Source organism: Vanellus vanellus, assembly GCF_965231255.1.
Source record: "Vanellus vanellus genome assembly, chromosome: 8".
NCBI classification, from domain to species: domain Eukaryota; kingdom Metazoa; phylum Chordata; class Aves; order Charadriiformes; family Charadriidae; genus Vanellus; species Vanellus vanellus.
The window spans coordinates 391,496-418,291 of record NC_138913.1 but is presented as its reverse complement, the minus strand read 5'-3'; the positions used below and the strand labels follow the sequence as shown (position 1 = coordinate 418,291).

The window sequence follows — 26,796 nt, the reverse complement described above, 5'->3', positions numbered from 1 at the left end:
AGGAAAGTGGCTTGCAGATTTTGGGTGCTTTTCTGTCATCTCCGTTCCCTAATTTCCCCGTGATCTCTGGCAGCAAAGAGTCTAACTGGCAAGAAAAACTGATACTGCTACAGAACATTTTCTGTTATAAAACTGCAGCATCCGTCATCCTTATTTACCACGTAAGCTGGCTCACAAACAGGTAATCTTAAACTAAATCATATTACAATACTGCTTTATTTGCCTATAGACAGTAAGATTCTCCCTTCCCTTCAGGTTCTATCCTGCTGTTAGCTATAGATATTTTTCTGATGCGCCAGTAAATTCTTCGAGACCTTGAAACAGAGAGGGGGGCGGGGAGGATAAAAAAAAAAAAAAAGCCTTACCTTGATATCAAAGTTGCACTCAAGCCTTCGAATTAACACAATAAAAGCACTGGACGAGTTGTCTCTCAGCGGAGGTGGGGCTATAGGCTCACATGCATTCTCAGGTTTTGAATTTATTAGGAATCCCTAGAAAACAGGAACAGAAAAAGGAGCCTTCATTTCTTTTTGTCTTAACAAAAGGGTTGGCAGACAACTTTAAGGAGAGAAAACCATGTGTTTTCATACAATAGCTAAACAAATCTTTATGTTCAAGTCAGTCCCACATCATAGCAAGATTTCTGCTACATCCATGACTATTTATTTTGATTCATCAGAATTTTTATGTCTGTAAATAATTAGGAAAAAACAGTTTTCCCAATTACATCATCTGAAGTTCATAACAGACTTCGCAGTATAATTCAGCATAAAGAGGACTGCGTAGACTACATCAATATTGTGGAAGTATTATCCTAAGATAGGTGGAGACTAATCAAGAAACTCAAAGTACAATAGCCTAACCTATAATAACCTATAACCTAGTGCTAAAGTATAATAGCACTAACACAAACCTAGTACTCAGAAACTAAAAGGGAAAATAGAAGAAAGTTAAGTGTGTGAAATCAACACTGAACTAGCATACATAATAGCTGGTTTACTATGGTAAGCAAAGACTAGAGATCATCAAACCTGCTTCAGTTGAAAGACTCACAGAAGTAGGAAATTCTGGCAATATCAATCTGTGGATTGTTTTTAGGTGACTCCACCGCTGAAAGCGTTTGGAGTAGAAGCTCTCCTAACCTCATGCTTTAATATCTACCAAAAAATTCTACAGCTTCTCTCAGAGGAGAGGTGCTCACCCAAACACTGCACTGCCACTAGTCCCTCTCCACCCGGCTGTACCTTCAGGGCTGCCCTACTCCCACTCGCTCCCACTGTAGGTGCTCTGCACACAGCTGGCACCGCTGCTGGCACTGCACGTACTGCGCGACACTGCCCGAAGAGCACCGTGCGAACTGCACACGACTACTCGCTCTAAAGAGAGCGCCCCTTCCCTTTTGCCTTTACTAAAATATGCTTGCCTCCTTGGTCAAAGCTCTAGATCACCTGCAAAGGAGCTTCTTCATTAATAACATTCATATTCAATAATTAATAACTAGACTGATCTCATTTAGATTCCTTTCTGTCAGTCTCTTCGCAACAGATTTTGATTACCAAGATACAGAAAAATCCAGACTGGACACCTAGAGCAAGCTTTGGCTATGCTTCGTTTGGAATACACCTCTTCAGAAAAATTACTTTCTCTGTAAGGCGTTTGTGCAATAAGGTCCAACGCATTGGACACTAATGCAATGGACTGTTATTTGACATAACAATATTCCTACAAGATTCGCACTTGTTTAAATCAGTTTTAAAGCCAGGGCAAATTATCATACAGATAAAAAACCAGTGAATTGTCAGAAAATAAGAATATAAGTAATTTGGTTTATGCAAATAAAGATCATGAGAAACTACACTGCTGTGGGCTCGAGAAATTATTGCTACAGTTCTAGATATTTCCTTGAGAGCTTTAAACTGTTTTCACTGACAGCTTTAGATATATAGAGGTGTCATCACCTGTGTAGAAATAATAATAATTGTATGTAGTAATTATATTATACAATATGTAATTATATATTAAGTTTACATATAAACTGTCTGTTTAAAGATATAAAATATATGCAAGTTTATAAACTGGCAGTTTAAATGTCCTTTTTATATATAATCTTACATTTTATCCATAATATATATTATTCATGAAGTTTAACCTACAACAGAGACAAGCAATTTTGTTTTGAGGAATAGATTTTTGTAATGATAATATCCCTTTTGGCAGAAAAGCTGCACCAGCAAACCATTCTTTGCCAAGTTTGTGGTGACAGGCACAACATTACACAGCCTATAACAATTAAAAACAATATCCACTGGAAATTCTACACTGATTTGCCAACAGCCAAATGTAGGTCCCTGGGGTTCCCCTGATTCATACAGCAGACATTACATATGTTACATAAGTTCATGCAAAGTATCGGGGTTTTGTTTGTTTTTTTGTTTGTTTTAAAAGAGCGGTATGTCTGGAACCAACTGCATTCTACACAGAAGTCTTACACAAATCACAGAGTCTCATGTTATAGTTAGAGAAATGCATACATAGAAACCAAAGGCCAACTACAACTAGACTGGATTTTACTCAATGCTAGCATGTTTTCTTAAGTATCTTCAGCTGAGGAGTTGTTGTTCTAAGGACGCAGGCACAACTGACTGACCACTTTATGACTAGCACACACAAGTCAAAAAAAAAAGTACCTACATTCATGCTTTGGCACCGGTTATTATAGAATCTGACAGATTGTGTTTTACAAGTTGCATGTTAATAAATCTTAATCAGAAGCATTGAACAAGTACAACATTTTCATCCTATTTCAATCAATATCATAGCATTTAAAAAAATAATTAAAATCTCAATGGAAACAAAGAAAAACATTTTAGTATTATATTCAGGACTAAAATTCCCTATTATTTCTACACAGGTGATGACATCTACCTTAGTTAAGACACAGAGCTGTCTAACAGTTAAAAAGGTTAGAATCAAAGCTCCTTATATCTATTTTTGATGCATTAAATTGGCTCACTACTTGGGCAAATCACTTAATCTCCCTCTGTTTCTCAATATAGCCAGTAAACAACTGTGCAGCTTCAACACCACTTCTCCCCATGACAAAACTCACTGGGCATGAAAACGAAGTCTTCTTGAGGTTTCATTTGCCAAGGAATTCTTAAGAGTTCAAGGAATTCTTACAGCAATTTATTCCTCTTTGGGATTAAAAGGACACCATGCAGTTGAAGGGTGATCCAACCCTGTACCTTCACACCAGCTTCATTTTCTGCATGTAGTTTACTCACACGCATTGCAACACCAGCGATGCTGCAGAGCCAGATTTTGGGGCCATACAGGCAACAGACAGAACAAACAGGAAAACAGCTCTCTGGCCTCATGTGCTATTCAGGGTCTCCATAGCTACGTAAGTGGTAGCAACTCCCCTTCACTGGAACATGGGAGGTGGCCTGCCTAAATAGGTTTACAGCTTAGGACTCTTATGTAAAATGAAAACACAGACATCTCAGTCATAAATACTTACTCATACACTGTTCAAAGTGACAGCCAGACAAACATGTTACTGCCACAAGACTGATTCCATCTAGCCACTTCCACAGTAAAAAAAAAAAAAAGTAATGAAAACTGAACTTCACACACGTAGTAGACTGGCCAGCTACACTGAATTGCCTTTCTCGTAGATGAGCATTTCAACTACAGGAGAGGAATGGAGAATAAATTTTATCTGAAGTGAACAAACTTACTGACACTGACTGCAAGAACGTGATCCTAGAGAAAGTAAATGGTTCATGTCACTGCACAGGCATCTTACACCAGGCAAGGAGAAAAATGCAGCACACCCGTTTTCTTGAACGCAACAGAGCACACCAGCATTTGACAATGAGCACCAGCCACAATCTCAGCAACAAACTTACCTCGGAGGATGCGGAGACTATAGCTGAACTGGATATTCATCTAGCTTTTAAATACTTTTCTAAGCAGCAGGACTACAGTACCAGTTTACAGTGTTAACACCACCATATATTATTTATTTTTAAATAATTTTCTACCTCCTCTATCTTATTTTACGCAGATAAAAGCGAGTTTGTCTTTACACCAGTCACTGACTACTGCCACTAGAATACATGGACAGCTACTACCGTAGCAGAAGTAAGAACAAGTAGAACACAGCTTCTCATCATTGTCTACGCAAGCTACATTTATTTAACCTTCTTCATAGTCCCTTCCTATTTCACCTTGAACGTAGTTTGCCTTCTATTAATTTTATTCAGTCCATCTACACATCTTCCTACATTCCAAGTGTATTAACCACACTAGATGCGTGGAAAAGGAATTAACCCACTGTACAAAACACACCCTGTTTGGTACATGCTGCATTTCAGAAGACATCAGGTCTTCAGAATTTCTAATCTAGTGCAAAATAATGATAACATCCTATATGTATTCCCATGGTTATAGCCATGTTTGACCTTTTTTGCATGTTAATCACTTTGCATATGTCAATACGATTTTTCCCTTTCCGGTGCCATTAACATTTGCAAATCCTTACACCTTACTTCTTTCTCTAATACTAGTTGCATTTTACAACTTAATATGGTATAATATTGACATGCTTTCTAGTTCCTATATATATCAAAGAAAAATGGATTAACAAAGTTCAAAAAAGTTTCGAGCCACACATACTTTTTCTGCTAATTCAGTATATTATCACTTACTAGTGCCTTCTGGTAATAATCCTATGACCAGTTTTCAAGTCATGTCACAGCATTCCCATCCCAATATGATTTTATTTGGAGCATACGACACTATAACAGATAACTAACAAAAACATGTATACGTGCCATCTGCATTTTCCCAGCCTAATGATACAGCACTGGGAGAATGGGGAACTTCTCATCTGCTATGGGATGCAGACTGCAACTAAAGGGAAGCTAAGGAGACGGTGCAGGAGCGATCACCTGTTACACAGCCACCAGCTTTGTGGCACAGCACATGGGGGTTAAGGCAGAACTGCAGCCCTTGAGCTTCCCCATTCACTTACTTGAGAAATGCAAGGAAGGAAGCGAACTGACAACAGTTCCTGTACTGCCCCAAGAAAAGGAACTACAAATCCTTTACACAGCACTCAGTGTGGGCTGCATGCAAGGAACTTAATCCCTCTTGCCTCTCCACACTTTACCGTGTGAAAGGGCTCACCAATACACAACCCTACAGAGACAAAAAAATCCTCAAAATATTTAAAAAAAAAAAAAAAAGAGACAAAATTCAATTTGACATCCACTGTTACCATTGCAAGGTAACTGCCATCATAGATCAGCATTGCCACCAGCTTCAGAGAAAACACTGGTCCACCAAACTTACTCAGATTCCCATCATTCAGGTATTTTTAATTTATTTAGTTATTAAAAACGTTCAGCAAATTCTCTCTTACACACAGGAGTTCAGATTACCGAAATTCTTTTATTAGGAGAGGAATCTCCTATTCACAGGCAACAGTTCATACCGGTTCTGTATTTATTTTTCCTCAGTACTATATTCATTTAACTTTTTCAGCTTACAAAAGTAGTATTCAGTAGATACAATCCTCTCTATACATATAGTCAGGATAATTTTTTCCTTTTTTTTTTTTTTTTTTTTTTTTTTTTTTTACCTTCAAGCCTTCTGCCGGCAGTCTGTAGCCAAATCTAGCAGGTAGATCATCAAAGGTCTGGGTTCCATTTTCAAGGTTATACTACGAGAAATAAAGTTTGAAGAAAATTCAGGTTTGCAGCAAGAGATAAATAGATAACAAGTGTAAATAGAAATAAAACCCCCTGCATATTATTTTTAGATTATTTACCAGTCATAGGACCTCTTGTGACCATGTCAAAATTGTCACAAATCACAAAATTGCTTCTTCCACTTGTCTTCCACTCTTATAGCAACATCATTTTTTTTCTTATCTTGTTGCCAAAACAAGAAAGTATTAATAGATCTTTCGTTAAATTATCTGTACATTAAATCTTTCTTTCTACTGTCTACAATTCAAATGCCATCATATTTGCAGAAGAGAAACTACAAACAACCTGAAAAAGCCAAAATCTGAAGAACTGGTCTTTGGGGTGTAGGTTTGTTTTGGGTTGTTTTTTTTTTGGATGGTGGTGTCCTTATTGGTTTGGATTTTTTTTGCTTTGAATTCACTTGCATACAGGGAAGAACAGCTTTTAACAGGTGGTTTCTTGTAGGCAAAGAATAGCCTCCATATGTTATCCCTTCTTAGTTCCCTGCTATCTATCTAGCTTAGTAGCTGAAAACTATCTACAGTTTTGTTTTATACTATGAGCTTTCATTTCAAAACAGAAAAATACTGTAAAGATCTTAAATCCATGGAAGCTTTGTTTCCCCTTTCCTTGTTCATCTTTTGTAGCTCTACGATGAGCCTAACCAATGGAGAATCCATACAATAAAAAGTACAAAACGTATGTATGCTACAATTTTTTTCGTTAAAAGTGAAAAAGTTAGTTTCCTGCAAAAGTTTGTATTATACACTGACTTGAACGCACATCAGCTGGTAAGTTTTATTAAATAGTTAAGTGACTCAGAAATATTTGTCTATTCACGGTATCATACAATTGTCTACAGAACAGTCAAGTAAGAACTGTGTTTACTTCAGAGGGACATTTTGTAATAGCGGGACTCAGACTGGGGAACTCAAACTATAGTTCAAAGAAAAACACTACCATGACTTATCTAAACTCTTTCAAAGGAGCAACATTTCAGAGGAGCTTCCTTCACACAGATTTTAATAAAATTGAGAGGAAAGAGGTAGGAATGGAGCTAAATTTCAAGGAAGCGTTTTTGTTCTGTGTAATCAGTCTGCTCCATACAACCTCTCCTCCTGCTCTTCCATCCTGCCACCACACAGCGCAGCTCCGCGCCAGCACACTGCCTTCCTCAGTCCCCACTATTCACTCACGTACCTTCTTCAAAACATCCTTCCTCAGGAGCTTGTGCTACTGAAGCTTTTCCCTTGAATCACTCAGCAAGCCCCAACTTAAGCTAAGAGTCAGACACAAACCTATTTATTTTTATCCTTATTTAAAAAATAACCAATCCTGCTTCATATACACATAGCAGTACTTCATACAAACATAATCCTTCATTTGAGGCTGCAACTATGTGAGAACATAGAAGCATAAAAATACACCTAAATCACTAGGAAAAAGAAGAATGTCTTTTGTTGACAAACCCAAAACTTCAGCTGGAATTTTGCTCCCCAACAGGCAATCATTAAACCATGAAATCGCACAAGATTATAAGCTGTGTGTGCCTTGGATTCCACATGACACAGTGTGCAAACATTCCCCCTTCTGAGCATCTCTTAAGCATTCCACTGCCCCCTTTTCACAGCAAAGTTTCAATAAGTGTCTAGCTTATCTCTTCATTTCCTACTTCAAAAATATTCTCAGAACAAATCTGTAACTTCCAAATACCCAAGAATAAAAGACACTCCAGGTTTAGATGGAAATATTTTAGAATACTGCACATGGAAGCTCAAACAGAAGAAATTAAACTAAACTTCCAAAATGCCCTTTTTTCTTGCTGCCTTTTTTTTTTTTTTTTTTTTTTTTTGAGGTTGGTGGTGTTTGGTTTTGTATTCTTTTTAAATAATCTTTTCTAAGGGAGGAAGTATCAAGAATGAAAATTAGTTTTTGTATGAAAAGAGGAAGCCCAGGCTTGGTGACAGAGGAAAGGGGGGAGGGAAAAAAAAAAATCAGGTTTACAGTAGAAAGCCAGTTTAAAGTTTCACAATAGAATGGTGATGTCAGTTCCGTAACAAAGCAATTATTTACCTGCATTAATAGTTTCTTAAAATTTTTATCTATAAAAAAAATAAAATACTAACAACTCAAAGATCCAAATAATATAATTTCAGCATTCATCAACCCCACATTACCACAAATTTCTAAGTATTTTTATTTTCACATTTAGTGTCAAGGGGTTTTCTCTTTGTTCTCCTAAATTAATTGGTATGATATTAAAAACTCTCCTGGATATCACTGTAACTAGCAGGGAATAGAGAGACTACATTACTTAGGTTTAATTACTTCAGTGGCTTAAGCTCTGTCCTACAAAGACATATATAACTTCCTCCATAAAACTACGCAATCTATAAAATTGGTAATAAATAGGGTCAGTGGTCAAAGTTGTTGCTAGGCTATGTTCATTATACTGTTTATTAGCCTGATATATTAAAAAAATATATCTAGGTGTAACATACAAAAACTTTACCAACAAAGCCTCCAGCACACACATAACATACTAGCCATAGAAGATTCTTTTACTTTATTTATCTTATACACAGTTACCCTACAAAATGGCATCCATCACCAAAACTTAAATTGCTGTCTAAGCCAAGTAATAATGGAATTCTTTTAACAGGGTTATAACACACTATAGGATATCTGGTCAGATTGGAGCTTTTTAAATGACTAAGGAAATTAAGTGCTTTCACTGTCATGGTACCTGAGCACATATCATCTGTAAGCTCATTTGAAAACGCACAGTTTATTTTTGCGTTGAACTAAACTGTTAAGGCAATTCCATTCCAACCAACCTGCTATAACATTTATTGTACTAACAGATTCATTAATGGAATAGTTTAAAAGAAGATTCAATTTTATAAAGATTTCATCTACATAGAAAAATATTCTCATACTTACTGCTAAAATATCTGCCTCCACAGGTAAAAGATTCAGAAAAGCAAATAACTGAACAGTCAAAATAGTGTATATCTGAGTGGCAGACAACATCAGCATTCCTATTGACAACAGCATGTTTTATTTAATACCTGCAACAAAAAAAAAAAAAAAAAAACAAAAAAAAAACAGAGAGTCAAGGCACACAGGAAATATTTCCCTCTGTCATTTTACTGGGCTCTATTGGTCAGTTAAAACTTTTTTCTAAAGTATGCAGAGTATTAGTCTACATTTACTTTTGAGAAACAAGTAATCTTTAATTCAAACAATTATTTTAGAGATAGAAGTTCTTTTTGCCAAGAGCACGTAACCTCCATGAGAATGCATGCATGCAAACACAAAAATTGTAATAGTAGCGCTTCAAAAAGCTTTAGGCAACACATAGCAATGCAACAGCACATAGGAATGAACATTCACAAAATTAATTGCTCTTAGACATTCTTAATTTTAATCTTCCCTTCTTCTATCATAAATCCAAATCAACAAAATTCCTCGTGTACCTGGAGCAATTCTACTAAAAGCATTTATTCTAAATATACACTTGCAAAACCAGTGCGAGACCAACAGGTACTAAATACAAACTAGTTCCATCAACTTCGGTGAAAGTCACAAATGCTCAAACGTGACTTGTGGTCTGAACAGCAGATTCAGTCTCCTGTAAAGCATGTGCATTTTTAAGAAAAAAAGAGTATGCATTTCACAAGCTCATGACATTAAAAGGAAGTTAATTTTGCTCTGTTAATATTTTTTCATCCAAACCAGCTGCAAAAAGCAACAGTTTGTGTCTGGGAATGGAGGGGCACATTTTCTAACAGAAACTGTTCTTTAAAACTGCTGCAAAAAAAAAAAAAAAAAAAGGCAAGGAGAGGGGTTAGGAGGAAGCAAAACAAACATTTTGATATTTTTCCTTTACCACAAAGATTTTTTTAACGTATTAAAAACACAATCTAAGGGCCTGAATGCCTGCCTTGTATGAGCAATGACACCTGCATTCTTACCGAAGTCATTGACAGTATCATGTTACCTTCAAAAAAAAAATAAAACACCCCAAAACCAAACAAAAACACAAGAAAAACCCCAAACACTGGAAAAAAAAGAGACAAAAATAGCCACAAAACCCCCAAACAAACATTTGCATGAACAGAACTTTGAACTCCCTCTCAAATGTAACACATGCATGAACTGCAATGCTAACAGATTTCATTCTGTAATCTCTCATATTAAAGAATGGCAAATTTTACAATCATATGTATCTTGAAAGCAAAAAATTTGTCCCAATCATATAGAACACAAAAAGTATGATGTTTAAATTTTGAACATTTCAATTCTTTCCAGCAAAGACCAAAGCTAACACTTAAAATAATAATCCACAATACTCCTCATCTTAGGAACTCTCAGTATTCTTTGAAACGGATTATGGATTACTTCCCACTTGTCTCTTCCAAATAATTATTTTTCTGGCACCAATGAGAATCCCAATCTAGACAACAAACATGATTCAGGTTGAAATGTCATTTCCATGACTTATAAAGATAGTTCCTTGCGACCACAGAATTTATTGAGTGTCTGTGAAAGACCAACTTCCTCCACACTTATTACAGGGCCCTCAGATTTACGCTCTCACAATCCGCAAACATGAACATGGCGCAAATCTGCAACATTTGCTAAATATCATGTTTAATGTACCAAGAAATGATGCCTGTGCAAAGCTTTAGTCTAAAATGCTCAGTACTATTTGCCTATGGGCATTCAATCCAACGCAGGTCTTTCAGCTTCTAATACAAACAAGAGGCAATAACATAATACGCACTCACATGAAGGTAAAAGATCTACTAGCTAAACTGCAAAATCAAGCATCCAAACACTTGGGGTGGGCAAGGAAGAGGAAGAAGTTTCAGCCTACCACATAACTGACATGTCTTTTAGTGCGCGCCACTCACATATGGAATGAAGCAAGGCTCTGTAGCAGAAAATACAAGAATAGGATTTATTAAACTTTATAGCCATTTCTACACAAAAGGGCAAATGGATAAACTGAAGTTGCACTAGTAGCCATAAAAGTAGCATTTCCTCATTTTTGAGTCCTTGCCTTTCCACATAAACTGTACCTTTTAACACTTCTTTTCTTCCCCTTAAAGTTTCCTTATGCTTTTAAAGGTGTTCAAATATACATATACTTCCCATAGCTTGCAGTAATGCAGGGGTTTGAGATTTAGCCTTAATTTGTGCTGTTGAGAAATGCCACCTGAACTGGAACAATAGTTAGCTGACAGAGGGATAGAGACTTCCAGAGCGGAAAGACCAGGTCCTCATCTATCCTTTGCCCATCTCTCATGAGCTACACGTAGAGGTTTCTGTCCTGTATGATCTTCCCAAAATACAGAATGGGTTACTGCCCTGCCTTTCTCCCCTTCGCCCCCTCCCCCAAATAATCAAACCACTGTTTGCTTTCTCTACCTCTTGACTGACTTTACCCTTTCTTTTCCCCAAATGTCATATTCTATCAACTTTATGTTATTAAAACAGAACTCAACCTCAATGTACAATTTCACCCAAGTGCTAGTATAACAAGTGCTGCATCAATACTCTGTATAGGTCACAAAAATCCACTTAATCTATATGAACATATTATACGCATTTTAAAAGAGCGCCTTTTAGCTACGTAATAACCTAGATCACTCAACAGCAACACTTCCATGTGCAGAATTTGAGAGACAACAACTATTGTTCATTTCTGTGTGTCATGCTCTTGCAACCTGACTGGACCACCGAAGCACACAAGCTTAGCGACGAAAGAAAGACTTGCTGGGATTCCGCATTACGATCCACCTGGACAACAGACTCTTCGTCTGCTGGACACGGTCTTACAGAAAGGTTATTCCAAACAAAACTACTAACCGAGTGAGATAATACATTTCAGTGTTTAAACAAACAGCTTTGAAGAGCTCTGCTTTACCTACAAAAACTCTGTGGAGCAAGGAACAGTAGTGGAGAATTACCCTAACTCAGCCTCCCACTTAGTAACTTGGGATACAGCAAGAGAGGAGTCTACAACCTGATCACCACTAATTCCCAGGAAAATCTGAGGAACAGCCCCATGAGAAGGGTGGAAGTCAGTGTTAATGAGAAGCAGCCAGAAGGAACCTCCCCCAGAGCCCTCACTTCTAAACGCCTTTCACTGCAAAAACACAACCTCATGCCAAAGATCAGGACCTCTGTTCTCCACTGACAAGTTACACCTGGCAATTTCTTTTTGTACTGTTGCTACAGTCACAATCCAGTCTTAAAACAGACAATGATTAGCTGTCTACAGAGGAACTTCAGATTCCTCTTAGGCTTAGCTATAGCATGATTCTGTGCAGGCGGTCTCTTAAGAACACAGCCGCACAAAATATCTTATTCCCCTTACAAAAACTCACACCCAAACGTGATCAAGCTAAGAAATCCAACATTCAAAATTCCAACGCATTCAACAAAAAACATGCAATCCAGTACACCTCTTACTTCAGAGTACAAAACAAGCAACAGTCAAGCACTATCTTCAGCCCAAAATCTAACCACTGTCATTGCTATGTTTAAAAGAATTGCCCACAGATGGATGACCAAGTCTCTCTAGCAATTTAGTGTCACAGTAAAAAATTACTTGAAATGACATAAAATTAAAATAGCGGTAACACAAAACAACAGCAAATACACTGGACCTGGTATTGCTACAATAGTTGAAATAATTCAGGGACAAGTTTTAAAAGTAGACGGTACGTGTTTAATATTATCATTATCACAACTTCTAGATCTACCCTAACTTCTTTTAGTGGAGAAGTTGGAAGTACTTCACAAACAATTAAACTCAACAGGTCATCCAAATTGTTTGTAGGATTGTTGAAAGCCTCCAAATTGAGGCTTCTTATTTAAATGGCTCCATGTGGATTTGTCTTCATTTGAATGTAGATACTTCATTCTGAAAACTGTAACTTCGTTGACTTCACCAAGTGTCCTGGTTTGAGGTAAAACAGGACCCAATTTGTTCAGTAACTTTGCTCCTTAGCTGGGCCTCTTCTAACTACTGAAATTAACAGCACATTGTGCAGACACTGTTCGCTCTCAAGAGAGATCAGACCTATGTTTATAGCCGATGCCCAGGCATGGTATGCGGAGAGGCTCCTGCTTATAGTTATTGCTGTAACCCCCACGGGCAGCTCACTTTGTTACTTGCCCCGTTGGACAGTCAGAAGCAGAAAAGCACAGTGGGGCCCCACCTGTGGGGAGGAGCGGACAGGACAGGTGACCCAAAACTGACCAACGGGGTACTCCATCCCATCTGCCTCATGCTCAGTATAAAAGCTGAGGGATCAAAGGGTCAGCCCTCTTCCTTCAGTGGTGGCCGTCCGAGGAGGACTCTGTTCATCTGCCTCTGATCCCGATCCTGAATGCAGATCCGGAATCCAGTTCCCGTCCGTCAGAGTCCAGTCTGGGACTGCCCCAGTGCCAGCCGGTGTCGTGACTGTCATCCTGGGAGCCCGATATGATTTTGTATGTAGTTCATTATTGCCTTTTATTTGTTATTAATATTTCATTAAAGTAGCCTAGTTCCTTCTAAACTCGTAAGTCTCTTTTTCCCTCCTCTGCCTCTCTCTTTGAAGAAGGGTAGAGGGGAGCAACTGTCGGTCCCATTTGAGGTCCCCCAGCTCCCCAGTAGCCAATTCGGCCTAAACCACCAAGAAATCACAGACAAGACAACTACATTCTCTTTCAGAATCAAGAAACGCCTAAGAATTCCTGTCTTCCTATCCTAGCCTTTGTGGGCTTTTTAAGCAGAAAGCATTGTCCTGCAATCTGAGGTCCTCAACATTAATTAAAGCAAATACTGGAGAGTTACATTTGACTTAAACTGACACTAACACAAAGATAATTAAAATTCATTATTACTAGTGGGAGGAAACAGCTGATATTTTCAAAAACAGTTCTCATGATTCTGACTTGGTCATTCAGGCATATGATGCTTTGTGAAACTACCAACTGGTTAGAAGAACAGAAGTTACAGTCACCAGAACCTGTAATGAATTACGAAATTAATGAATTTTTATTTCTAAATTAAGATTTACCAGTTCCTCTCGTCAGCCTGCCCTAACAAAGAGGAAGGCAGTGAAACTGGAGGGATAAATAGCAGTTGTTCAAAAAACGCAATCATTTTTACTATGACAGAAGCACCAATACCCTGGCAGCTATCACAATATTTTAACCAATACAGTATATTCAGCACATACCTTACAACACAGGGAAAGCATTAAAATAGTATTGAGCATGATTACAAAATACCAGAATTAAAGTTGTCCTTGCAAACAACATGCATGTACAGTGCAGTCTTCTCTACCAAACAGTTACACACATACAGATTCTTCTGGGCCTAGAACTATTGTCTCAAGCGCAAGCAAAAAAGCCTTACAATTCCTGGAATTCTGTAGCTCATTTGTAGACTGTACTCTTAATTAACCAAGGTAGCTTATAGCACACAGAAATATAGGTGTATGTAATTAAAGACTATGCTGTAAACCACAGAAAAGAAGTTAAACTTGACTCTGCATTAATCTTCAGCACTTTACATCTGATTTTCCAGTGTCTATAGATAAAGAGAACTTTAAGTAGCTTCAGGATTTGAGAGTTGTTTTTTTTTCCTTCCCACTCTGCATTCTAGAGCTCACAAAACAAACTAAACCTGGGGAGCTACATCCCTCCATCACAGGACTGAACCGGATCATCAGGTCAGAACCGAGGAGGGGAAGATGTTGGGTGTGCCATATCACAGCACATCCACGAGCAGTAAGGCAACCATGAAGTAAATATACTAACTTGGAATGCATCAGACAAGGTATTGCCCGTGAAGACAGGGCAGCATTAAGGGGTTATGACACGCAGAGTGTTTTTAACACCAATACGTTGACTCCCAGACCAGAATAGGCAGCCCGAGTGGAAGACTTTCTTTTAGATACAATTCCCACATCCTGTCAAAAATGCCAGTTTCATACTTGACAACATGAACAAGCCTTAGGAGCACTTTTAGGACAGATGCCATGAAGAAATTGCTTGGTCTGAAATAGAGACAAAAATATTCAGAGCTTTAGCAACTACCCACAAACCAAGCTCCACAAAGAACATACAAGATACCACGTTTTCAGAAGTTTATAACTCAATCAACTCAAAACTTATTTCACAGCAGAAGACAACACAAAGCAATTCCTTGCCCATATGGTTATGCTCATGCTTCAAGTCTCTCAAGAACACACATCTTTCTCCTCCTGTTGGTGAAAAAACCCTCTATATTAGACTTAAATTCTATTTTAGAGCCAAAGAGGATTACAATGCTTATAGCAATCACAAAAATCATACAAACATAAAAACTTTGTCCTCCCACAAACTCAGTAACAACATTGGATATATTCTGGTTGATTGGGCTGCACCTTCCAAAATTCCATGAGCAGAGGATGAACAAAAGTTACATAGATAATATCAACAATTTTCACACATCCCCCAAACCCCCAATGTCTCTGGCTTTTTGATGTCATCATATCATTACTGACCCAAATCTCCATCTAAGACCTATCCACAGAACTGAAAACTAATGCACACAAAGAAAGTTTAGTGTTCAGATCCAATAAGATGCAGGAACTATTCCTCTCAATATGTTTTCACCTTCTTACGAGTAATTTGGTTGTCAGCCAGCCAGATTCCACTCTACTCACTCTCGTCTAAGCATAACGAGCATCTCGGCGCACAGACAGCCTCAGAGGAACCGCATACACTAGCTGTGAAACGCTAGAGCAAGGGTTTAGCTTTCATCAGTCTGGAAGTGATGCTCGGAGAGCTCTGGGGCCCTCCCTTCCTCTCCCCTCCCGCCGAGGCGGCTCTCCGCGCTGGCTGCGGTGACGGCCTTCTGCTGCGGGAAGCGCCGGGCCCCGCAGGCAGCCGGGCAGGGCCGGCCACGGCCCCGCCTGGCCGCTCGAAGGGCGGAGGCAAATAAGCGCTGCGCAATGGAGCGACGGGCCCAGCAGCCCCTTAACCGCCGCCAAGCCAGGGCGGCCGGCGGCAGGGAGGAGGCCCGAGGCGGCCCTGATCCGCGTCCCCCGCCCCAGCGGCGCTCCCCGGCGGCGCTCACCTGCGGGCCCGGCACGGGGCCCGGCGCGGGGAGCCGAGGGCCGCACCTAGGCCGACTCCATGGCGCACTCCCTCCCCTCAGCGGCCACGGCGGAAGTCCCGCCCTGCCGCGGCGCACCAAGAGACGTCTGCCCGGGGCAGGCCATTGCTCGCTCGGGCTGCCACTCAGCCGCCGGCGCGTGACGAGGGGCGGGGTTAGCAAGCGAGTGGCAGCGCCAGGCTCTGCGGTCGGCCCCGCCCGCCGCGTGGGGGAGGAGCTTCCTCTGGGGCGGGGCGGGGCTAACTGCGGCCGCCTCAGCCTCGTCTCGGCCTCGCCCCGTCCCGGGCGGCTGCGGCTCCACCTCTGCCGGTCTCGACCCGCCCCGCCGCACCGCCCCCTCGGTTCCCGGTGCAGGTGAGGGGCGCGGCCGTGCCCCCTCTCACGGCTCTCCGGGGCTGGCGGGCGGTGCGGCGTGGCGCGGCCCGGCCCCCTCAGCGCCCCGAGCGCGGCGGAGGCGCGGCCCAGCGAAGGTTTGCCGCCGGCCTCGGGCTGCGGTCAGCGGGGACCGGGACAACATCGAACCCGAGCGCTGGGGGGAGTGACGGGGCTTTCCCCCTCCGCTATCTTTAGCCCAACTCTGTGCTTCAAAAAACCGAAACCAACCGGAAAAACACCCGTGAGAAATGTAAGCTGAGCGCAAAAAGTAAACAGGACGGGGGAAGGGGGAGAAGTCGGTATTTCTGTAATCAACGCCCTTGCTATGTTATTCCAGTTACCACTTTTGTATCCTTCAGGGGTTGACAATATCTCATGCTTAAGAACAGTGAGTGAAGGTCCTCTCCTCAACATGGACACTTTGCTCTAACAAAATAATATTTATGGAAAAAATCATGTAGCCTTTCTCTAAAGTTCACTTCTGTAGAGCTTTGTGTCTTCCTTTAATTACACTTCTGCTTCAAGTTTGCAATAACATTTACTCTGTGCAAGATATAGAAGGTTCTATCCACATAGAAAGGATCTGTAGACTAGAATTACGACGGCTCGCCCAGCCACTCGGAAACAGCAGGAGCTTTTATCCTTTGAGCAGATTCACAACAGGTAGAGAAATTTAGACATATTTGAAACATTTTGCTTTTACTGAACTGGCTGCTAAGCTTCAAAGCTGGTAAGGTGGAGAGTAAATAGCAAGTGAACAGACATTTCTCAAGTCAATTTTGTTTCACTGGGAAGCGAGGATGTAAAACCCACAGTGATCTTTTAAAGTTTATTTTTCCCTCAGAATATAAAATGCAAGAGTACGTAATGAATTTATTAATTGCTCATTGCTGTAATACTTGACTATGTATAAATCAGATGTACTTTTATGTTATGTATCGGTTTGGCAGCTTGTATCAACTGTTTGGATCTTTGCAGCTCTGTCATTTTCAGTGAGCAGTACCAATGCATTGGGAGATGTGGGCACTGAGGAAAAAGGAAGGGAACTCATGAAAGCATTCTGATACTTTAAAAGCATGTATTACGGTTTCTAGCTTATCACACCAATCTTCCCTATCAGGAGAGAATTAATGGAAAAGTTCATCTCAATAATGGAAGATGATACCTGGATTTATTTCCCCAGTTTCATTGTGAGGTTATGGGCAGCGTTGCTTGAAGGTGTTGATCTCTCTGACAGCTACATCTGTTATTATTTCAAGGATAGCTGGGGAGCTAACATCCTTTACACAAATTGGTGGAGGTAGCCTTTGCATATACCTTCCCCCCCAAGAATGTTGATAAAGTATTCCACAACTTTGTCCATTTTCTGAACTCATGCTTGGGCTATTTTTAAATGGTCGTACCTAACACAGGGTGTTCACGTGCTCAAACGGTACGTCTCTCTTCTGTCTGGCATACCGTAGGATCCCTGAGTGCACTGGATGGCTGCTAAGGAAAGGGCTTCACAAGATGGGTCCCACCAGCTTTGTGGCGATGGAGAACATCATAGTTTTGAAGCTGGATTGTACTTGTCTACTTTTGAGCAAATCCCTCTACAAATTTGCATGTTCCCGTTAGGTAGATAATGTCTTCATATTACCTGCTGGTTCAGTTTGACTTTGCTTCGTTCTTGTTCCTTGCCATGCGTGTCGTGTATTTCTCTTGCACTATCCTACTGACGCTCTCATGGCACAAGGAAGGAAGCTGCCATCCTGAGCCAATTGTCAAGACTCCTGGAGCAGTTCACTCATTATGCGTATAGATGTTCAGGGTTTTTTTTCCTCCCTTTTTCATCCATGTTGTCTTCCTCCATCTTATTTCTCTTTTACCTTCTCCCTTAATTTTTATACTTGTTTTTCAAGTATAAGATTTGTATTAATTTCTTTCACTTCTAAACTTATTTTCTAATCACCATTAGCTTATGATTTCACAGTCTGTTACTGTAGTGTGTTCTTAAAATAGGCACATGCATATATGCATGTGTTTCTTCAAGGTAAACCAAAGGTTTTCTGATTTCTGGCTGAAAGAAATTATCCAAACATAATGCAGATACATTTGTATGAAAAAGATTAAAAATCAAAGATTGGCTGTCCCACCTAGGATTCACTTCCATGCTATTTTCTGGAGAAAGAAGTCCACCAAAGTGCTTCATTATATGGGGTATATGTTCTTTAGAAACATAGTACCAAGTAAAGCAGGTATCTTTCTCAAAATTCCATTTAGCTAATGCGTTAACTGCGGTGAGGCTAATTGGTCAATTAGCCTGCTGGTAGGAGACAGTGCCTATCTGTAATTCTGCCCGCATACGGGTATGCGTTGGGAGTTTCTTGGGCTGAAGGATGTATCACCCTAAACAGCAAAGCCGGACTGTTGTCCAAGAGAAGAGTAGAGAGAATTAATCTATTTTCTTGGAGTCACTTGATCTTAAATATGAGGAGAGGAAGATATCAGTTTCCTGCAAAAAACTTAATATCGATCCACCAAACTTTGATATTTGTAGAGAGATTCCTTACATATCTTGGTAAATAAATAAAATGGAGATCCTAATGGATGTAATCTTTATCCTATTCCCATGAAAGAATTGGTCTTTGTAAAAGCTTATTTTGATAGTTTGTGAACTAATTAGAGATCCCACCCACTTTGAAATACTAGCTCCAGTCTTCCAAAGCTGTTAGCCTTTCATCATGGCTGCAAAATGAGAGGTGAGTTTGAAACCTTTCTGAGCAGAATTCCTAGGAAGAATATTCTGTGAACCTCCATTTTATTTACGGTGGCTTTAAAGGGAGTGTCTTCTTCCCGAACATCCAGGTTTACTCCACTGGACTGGAGACAGCAGGAAAACGTAATTTACTACATGGTCTCAAAACACAGCTCCCCGGTTCTCTTTCAAAATACAAAAATCCCTGAGTCTTACTGTAATTCAGAGATGGTCTGTCAGCACAAAGTGTCCTTCAGACCAGAAATCACAAACTAAATGGAGAGTAAAAAATGATGGGTCAATAACTGCAAGGAACAGAAATCATAAGCAAACCAGACCATGATAACAAAAGTGCTAAAATACATTCCATTTGTACTAGGAAGGGAGTTACGTTACACAATCAGTTTCTCTTTTGCAAATTATAATATATTCTATGGCAGGGGTTAAATGCAGTCTGGAAAAGAGGAGAGGATGTCTTGAAATCAGAATTTCTAACACAGTGGGAGTGCTGCTGTGCTCAGGATCCGCACCCTTCGCTAAGCCACCCAGGTCTGTCGGCACTCCTAAACCTTCCAGTTCAAGGCCTAGAAATGGCCTAACTGTAGCGACGCGGAGTATCACATTGGTTAATGTATTCTGCAGTATACACAAATTTCTCCTCACTTTGGTATTCCCGTCTCTAACTGGAGACCACGGTATTTCTCACTTCAGAGTTACAATATTTTCAGACCTTTTGTGCTCCTCAGATTAAAAGCGTTATGAAGGCAGAGTATAATCCTTTAGGGGCCGATGCTGGGTAACACAACTATAGGCAGGACACCAAAAATTGCTAAGGTAAATCAAATCATGAGCTGAGCGGACAGATGTCCTGAGCCAGGGTTAAAACTGGCAGAGGGCAGAAGGAATTCAGATGAATGACTGAAATCTGGAAGATTTGGTGAGGAATCAGCAACTTAGAAGGGCAGTTAGTTTCTGAACTGGTTTTGTTTGATTGTTTGTTTGATTTAGCTTCTGGTTATACCAACCAAGTTGGTTTAACTTCTGGTTAAACCAAACCAGAAATTCAAAATAAAGACTCTTTAATTGTTGCCTAGCAGTACCAGTGCATAGCCCATCCTGAGTGGAGTAGAGGGGAGGTTTAGGCTAGGTATCAGGAAGAACTTCTCGGCTGTGGGGGCGGTGAGCCCCTGGGGCAGGGTGCCCCGAGAAGCTGTGGCTGCCCCATCCCTGGGGGTGTTCAAGGCCGGGTTGGACGGGGCTGGGAGCAACCTGGGCTGGGGGGAGGTGTCCCTGCCCAGGGCAGGGGGTGGCACTGGGGGGGCTTTAAGGGCCCTTCCCACCCAAACCAGTCTGTGATTCTATGAGTCATACTTTCCCAAGTTCAGGTAGATGTACCAAGTACAGAACACAAAAATCTCCTACTTTGTTGCTTGGAAAATATATGGCAGGGCCGTCTGTGGAATACAGGTCAGATATGCAGCAGGTCTTGGCAAATAAAATTATTTGGATGGGTTGATTAGGAACTTTGCTGCTTTGGGTGGGAACATCTGCTGGAAGGTCGTGCTCGAAATCCAAAGACTAGACACAAAAATCTGCAATCCTCATATCGGGTGGCAATCCCACCTGGCCCCGGGAGGTTGTCCCAGACACCTTTTCCAGCCGCAAAGTCGCAAACAGCTCCTGTGGGTGTAACTATGGTGATTTATAAGTTTATAAATTGAAAATATAATTATACCGGCGCGCGTCTGTCGGCGGGCGCCGCACTCCCCGCGATGTGCGGAGCGCTCGGGGGGGGGGGGGGGGTGTCTCTGCCGCCCGCGCCGCGGCGGTGCCGAGGACGGGTCGGTGCTTCGGCGCGGCGGCGGAGCGCACGGAGGTGCCCCTCCGCCCGCCCCGCTCTGCTCTCGGGCCGCCCCTGCCGAAGCCGGACGGCCTCTCCGTGCGCCGCGCCCGTGAGGCGCCGCTCCCACCGCGCGTTCCGGGGGGGCGCCGCGCTGGCACCGCCCTCCCCTCCGCCGGCTCTCGGGGCCCTGCCGGGCCCTGCCGCGTCCCCGCTCCCTGCCTCCGCCTTCCGGCCCGGCCCCGCGCAGGCGCCTGCCCTGCCGTGCCGTGCCGTGCCGTGCCCTGCCGTGCCGGCGGTGGCGGCGGGGCCATGCTGGTGGTGCTGTCGGAGGAGCAGAAGGCCCACCTGGGCTGTCTGCCGCGGGCGGGCGCCGCAGGTCCGGCCCGGGGCCTGCGGGGGAGCGCGGGGGGCGGCGGCGGGGCCGGGGGGCGCGGGGCGGCCGAGCGGGGCCTGCAGCGGAGTCGGCTCCTCTCGTTGCAGCCGTCGGCGAGATGGGGCGGATGGCGGTGGAGCTGCTGCGGCGGGGCGCGGCGCCGCGGGCCTGCGAGGCGGCCGCCAGTAAGGGCCGGGCCGGGCCGGGCCGGGGGCGGGGGCGCGGGGGGACCGGGGGGGTTACAGCCGGGGCGGGAGCGGGGGCTGGGGGGGACGGGGGGTACCGGGGGTGGCGGGCCGTGGCGACTCGGTTTGGGATTTGGGGGTGTGTTTGGTTGGCTTGGGGGGGGTGGGGGGTAACTTGCCTTTGGGCCCCCTTGCATTGTTATTTGAAGGGGGCTCCGCCCCCCACTTCGCTCCATGCTCTGTGCACGGTTGCCAGTTGGCGCGGGGTAAGTTTGCAGGTTTGGGTATTGCTGCCGCAGCTTAACGGGGCAGTAAAAGGTACTGTGTGTTCCTTACAGGAAAGCTGAACGTGGGCGCCGACTCCGTCCAGCGCGGCGTGGAAGGACTCGCCTATCTTCTCACCGAAAGCTCCAAGCTTATGGTAACCACACCTCTGCGTAAGAAACGCAGGGATACGCTCAAGAGAGGTCTTCCAAACACTTCTAGTTCTGCAAATACTCGTGAATGGGGAAAACCAAGTTCAAAATTCTGATCATGTGTATGCTTTTAATTTTTTTTTTTTAAAAAAAGGTGTCTTGTGCAGTTCTCTTACTGAAACACTGCGTCTGCACGGATGACTGGAATTTGCATGCAGCGTCTGAAGCTAAAACTTGACAGCATTTTACTAGCGTACAGCAAGAACGCGGTAATTTAGTGCCTATAGAGAGGCATCTTCAGGATTGAGCGCTGCCTGGGCAGTGGAGGTGTTGCTGTAGGGTGCCGCGCGGGAGGTGTGCTGCACCAACCCCTCTGCGGTATTCCGCACCTCTGGCTGCTGTGGCAGGTTAGAGAGCTTTCTCAGCTCTCTACATCAGAACTTTGGGTGGGTGTAAGCAGATATCAAAAGAATAATCGTTGGATAATTGTCCTTTTCTGTTGGAAAGGCTGTTTATTATATGTGGTGGAATATAGACATGGAGAAGGGATACAGAGACAGGTCGTTCCAAACTGAACTGGAGCAGACCTTGTTCCGAAGGGGGCGGGTGGAAGGGACCTAGATACTGCGGAATCTCCCCTTGAAGTGTGGGGACTTGACTGACAGATAAACGGTTGCGTATAGTGGCAGAACAGAGCTGACGGCAGACTGTTTGCGGTGTGAACGCAGTGTAAAGGTAAGATGTTTCCTGTGGAATAAACAACCGCTTCCCTAATGATGAACCGGTTGAGCTTCTTCAGGGCAACACAAAGGCGCGGACCTGTGGGAATCGGCTTCTTGGGGCCGCTCTGAGTTACCATAACGTCAGCCTTAGAGTTCTGCCTGCTGCTCGCTCACACGTGTTGGCATTCGGACCGCTTCAGAGTATTCATAGTTTGAGTATTGATATTATGTTAATATACTGTTGATAAATCAATGACGGAAATGTGTCCTTCCTCATGGCAAAGCTCAGATGCTCTTTGTGGTTTTTTATTCTCTGATATGAAGGCTTAAATGCGAGGATGCTGAATGGTTTTCTTTTTATAAAAAGTGATCTTAAACTTCCTGAAGCTCATGCAAATCAGCAGTAACACATCAACACATGTAAGTCACTTAAAACACGGATGATCTGGTTTGCCCTAGCAGTAGCATTGTCCTCGCACATTCCCGCAGGTCAGTAACTGCACCGTACCGTATGTGTAATGTTTGCCTACAGTTTTGTTTGTTTCTCAACAAATAATGATTATTACACAGTTCTGCATCAAGGCCTCAATTGTTATTTCTAGATTTCTGAGACAGACTTCCAAGATTCCATTCATGTTCTGGGATTCTCAGATGAATTGAACAAATTACTGCTGCAGCTGTACCTGGATAACAGGAAGGAGATCAGAAGCATCCTTGGCGAGCTGGCGCCGAAGCTCCCCAGCTACCACAGTCTTGAGTGGAGACTGGATGTGCAGGTAACTCCTACTACGGGTCCAGTACTCTGGGTTTTACTTTACCTTTTATTAACATCATAAACAACTAGTAAAAAATGAATTTATATTATTCCAGAGTAATTGAGGCAGCAATTTTTCATGTATTTAAAACTGACGTAATTGTTATTGCTAGTTAGAAGATGAACAGGATATGTAATGATAATGTAAGCATTTGTTGCTTTATGAAAGTCGAATTCACAGCTCCGTTGGTGTTTTAAAAATGTTAGCGTGTACTAAATATATTCAGTCCTAATTTTCAGAAATATTATGAAAGCATTAATTAAAGTGGATTAGTGTCATAGATACTAACAGATACTCTTCTATGCATATTGCCTAGTGATAAAATTAAACAATAGATTGTGTATATCTTTCGGGGGGGGTCTTGAACAGTCCTCCGAGCCGGTCCTGCGAACCTGTTGTGAACTGTAAATGTGAAAGTTGATATCCGTCGTCGTTTGTTTGCTTGTTCCCCTGTTCCCGCTTCATCTAAACTCCCTCCCGCAGCTTGCAAGCAGAAGTTTGAGGCAACAGATTAAGCCTGCCGTGACTATAAAGCTGCATCTTAACCAGAACGAAGAACAAACTGCCCAAGTGTTGCAAACGGACCCGTCCACCCTCCTCCACCTAATTCAGCAGCTGGAGCAAGCGCTGGGGGAAATGAAAACCAACCACTGCAGGAGAATAGTGCGCAACATGAAATAGCACTGAGCCACGGCTCTTGTCGTACTAAGCAGTTTGTGAAACAACTAGAAACAATGTTCACAAATACCTTTTGAGGAAAAATAAATACCTGGATCAGATGAAATGCTTCCCTGTGCCAGGATCTTGAGCCAGGATTTACAGGCTGAATGTCCTCTGGTGCTGACTCTGCACACCTGCCTGATATGAGATGGGTAATTGGTTTTGCTTTACTTGCACACGTAGAAATTCAGCGTGCTGTGCTGAGGATTTCTTTCGCTCTAAATCAGTATAGTTCTACTCAAAGAGCTTTCCTGCATTAAGTAGAGCTGTCTCAATATTACAAGAAGCTGCACGTTTATTTTTACATTTATCAAGAAGGTTTTTCCTTGGTTTTGCTTCTGCTTTGAATTTAAAAAAACAAACAAACAAACCCTGTACTGGTGGGAGTGATCCTTTACAGGAATGTTTCTTCCATCTAGACTCACGTATGGGACTACTGCCTGCTTCCTCCGGAGGATGTGGTCCTCTCAGGGGCTGTGCTTTTTTTCCTTTCTTAGGTAACGAAAGAAAGTATAACCAAGCCAACGCTTCCATTTTAAGCAAGCCAGCTATAACCCCTGCTCGGCAGTCCCCTGCTTTCTGCAGGTAGCAGTTCCCGTGGAAAACCCAGTGGCCTAAACACCAGTTAGCGCACTGCTCGGTTCTGGGTGTAAAGGTGATCTGAAAAATTGCAAAAGTAAGATCACGGGCTGGGAGGCGGATGAAGGAATAGTGCTAACTCCTGCTAAATTTGATCTTCATGTTGTGATGCAACAACTTCTGTTCCCCTGTATGGACGGGGTGCCTGTAACGGAAAGACTAGCCAAGTGTCACAGCGCAACAGATGCTTTTCCCTTTCTCAGAAAAATGTCTAACAAAGGTTACATCAAAAGCCACTTCTCAGTTGTATTCTAATGCAGTATTTGCAGCTTTTGCGACTAAGGTTAAATAGTTTTGCTTATGAATGTTTTACTGTCACTAGTGGGGGTACGTCATAAATCCCTTCAAGTATATTGGAGAGGACAAATAGGCAAGAGAGAACCTTAACGTACAGGTTCCGGCAGTATTCACTGTGTATTCACTGTCTTTCATAGCGGCACCATACATTTCTCTATTAGTTGGGTTCTTACATTCACAAATGCATTATTTTCTTACGGTTCTGAATTTTTGTACGATTTCAAATGAAACCTGCATGACAGAAGTGCTTTAATCGATAACACCTACTACCACCTTGAAAAAGTCCATTTTCTAGAATATGGAGTTGCTTATTCTGTAACCGCTTTGTACGGCGTGGCGATGGTGTGAACAAACTTAATTTCCTCCCATACATGAATCAGCCACGTGTTGTATTTACCATCTGTATGCAGTGATTTTGTTTGTTTGTTTCACGTATAGTATGTGGTAATTAAATGTGATCAAATGTTACTACTCGGGATTTCTGGTTAGTATTTTTGTATGTAGTTGGCCTACGTTTTCAGGGGAAATAGAAGAGCCTGTATGTAGGCCGTGATTTCTCTATTCCTCAACTATAGCCATAGTCCAGAAGGCCTGGCAGCAAAAGGCAAGTTTTAGATACAAACCCTGGAACGTTTTCATGTCTCATCTCACTACTGCCCTATGAATCTGAACATACTTACCTTTCTGTCTCTGAAACATTTTAAAAAAAGAAGACTAGTTGCTGCAGAGCGGGTTGGCATCGTGGTGAACGCTGGCAGTTCGCCTGTGTGTCATGTCCTGAAGCACGTGCTAGGAGAGAAGGGGAGGGGTTCCCTCAGTCATCGTGAGTAAAGGGGACAGTTCAAAGTGGATTTTGTGAATACAGAGTGTCATTAGGCAGCCCGCATATTCCCTTTTTGAAGCTTACTACAATAGTGTAGAAGTAAAAACTGCAACGCTGAATGGTCTTGTTTCCTCTAACAAAAAATGACCTGAATCGAGGATGGTCAAGGTTAAACTTCAAAGCTGGGTGAAATTTAGAGAAACTCAAACTCTGGCAGTGATCCATGAACAAACCCAAGAAGGGAGGTAAGGAGAAAGACCTGTTACACCAAGCACGTTGCTTTTGAATTGTCCCTTTCAGTTTGCTCTGGGGAGAAGCGCCGAGCCTGGAAAAGCAGCTTCTCAGCTGCTACTGATTCCACCTCCTTTGTTGGAAGGGTTGGCTCGTCTCCGCTCGTGGAGCGGGTCTGCCTACGGCTCTGCCATTCCCCCTCGCCCCGTTGCCAGAGCACGCGCCTGCGGACGAGGCGCTGATGTCCAGAGAGCGGCAGGACAGCGAGACACGATGCGTAGTGCGAGTGCCCAGCGGCCAACGTGTGCTGCTGGTGACGTCCTGGCACGGGACGGAGTCCCCAGCGTGGGGACCACAGTACTTGTAGAGCTGCTGGTTTGTAGGGCAGCGGAACCTGGAGAGCGAAAAAGCTGCTGCTTCACAACCCACAGCTGGTGGTAAAATCAGAATTCACCTGTGGATCTGGGATTTTCCAGCCTTCATGTGAACTCTATCCAAGGCTAAAGGTGACATATAAAGCTGCATTTAATACAACTTGTTTCCTCTCAAGAATTTGCAGTTGCTTTATAGAGACCCTTGAAGAAGACATGGCGAGGACAAAGCATTATTCACAGGCTATTAAAAAAACATATGTAAGGTTGCTACTTTTAACCCATTTTATTTTTAATAGGCTTTTTAAAATTTGCTCTGGAGTGG

The 26,796-nt window shown here is 42.5% G+C and overlaps 2 protein-coding genes across 4 annotated transcripts in view; one reads left to right on the top strand and one right to left on the bottom strand.

Annotated features, from left to right (window-relative positions):
• The window catches only part of RNF13 (ring finger protein 13), a 47,477-nt gene extending 31,505 nt beyond the window's left edge, over positions 1 to 15,972 (bottom strand). Inside the window, exons 1-4 of the mRNA XM_082487470.1 lie at positions 15,886 to 15,972; positions 8,700 to 8,827; positions 5,648 to 5,728; positions 366 to 491 (exon numbers count right to left, since the gene is read on the bottom strand). Coding sequence (XP_082343596.1) covers positions 366 to 491; positions 5,648 to 5,728; positions 8,700 to 8,813 — 321 coding nt within the window. The 5' untranslated portion in view covers positions 8,814 to 8,827; positions 15,886 to 15,972. The remainder of the gene's footprint in view (positions 1 to 365; positions 492 to 5,647; positions 5,729 to 8,699; positions 8,828 to 15,885) is intronic.
• A 1,855-nt stretch (positions 15,973 to 17,827) lies between these two features.
• COMMD2 (COMM domain containing 2) lies at positions 17,828 to 25,517 on the top strand. Of its 3 annotated transcripts, none has more exons than XM_082487264.1 (5): positions 17,828 to 17,916; positions 21,360 to 21,437; positions 21,776 to 21,858; positions 23,178 to 23,351; positions 23,874 to 25,517. In XM_082487264.1, the coding sequence occupies exons 1-5, from the start codon at positions 17,904 to 17,906 to the stop codon at positions 24,069 to 24,071; spliced, it is 546 nt and encodes a 181-aa protein (XP_082343390.1). In that variant the 5' UTR covers positions 17,828 to 17,903; the 3' UTR covers positions 24,072 to 25,517. The 3 variants fall into 3 exon arrangements, with proteins under 3 accessions (XP_082343390.1, XP_082343391.1, XP_082343389.1); XM_082487263.1 differs by lacking the exon at positions 17,828 to 17,916 and adding an exon at positions 21,154 to 21,255; XM_082487265.1 differs by lacking the exons at positions 17,828 to 17,916; positions 21,360 to 21,437 and adding an exon at positions 21,138 to 21,255.
• Positions 25,518 to 26,796: the final 1,279 nt, after the last annotated feature.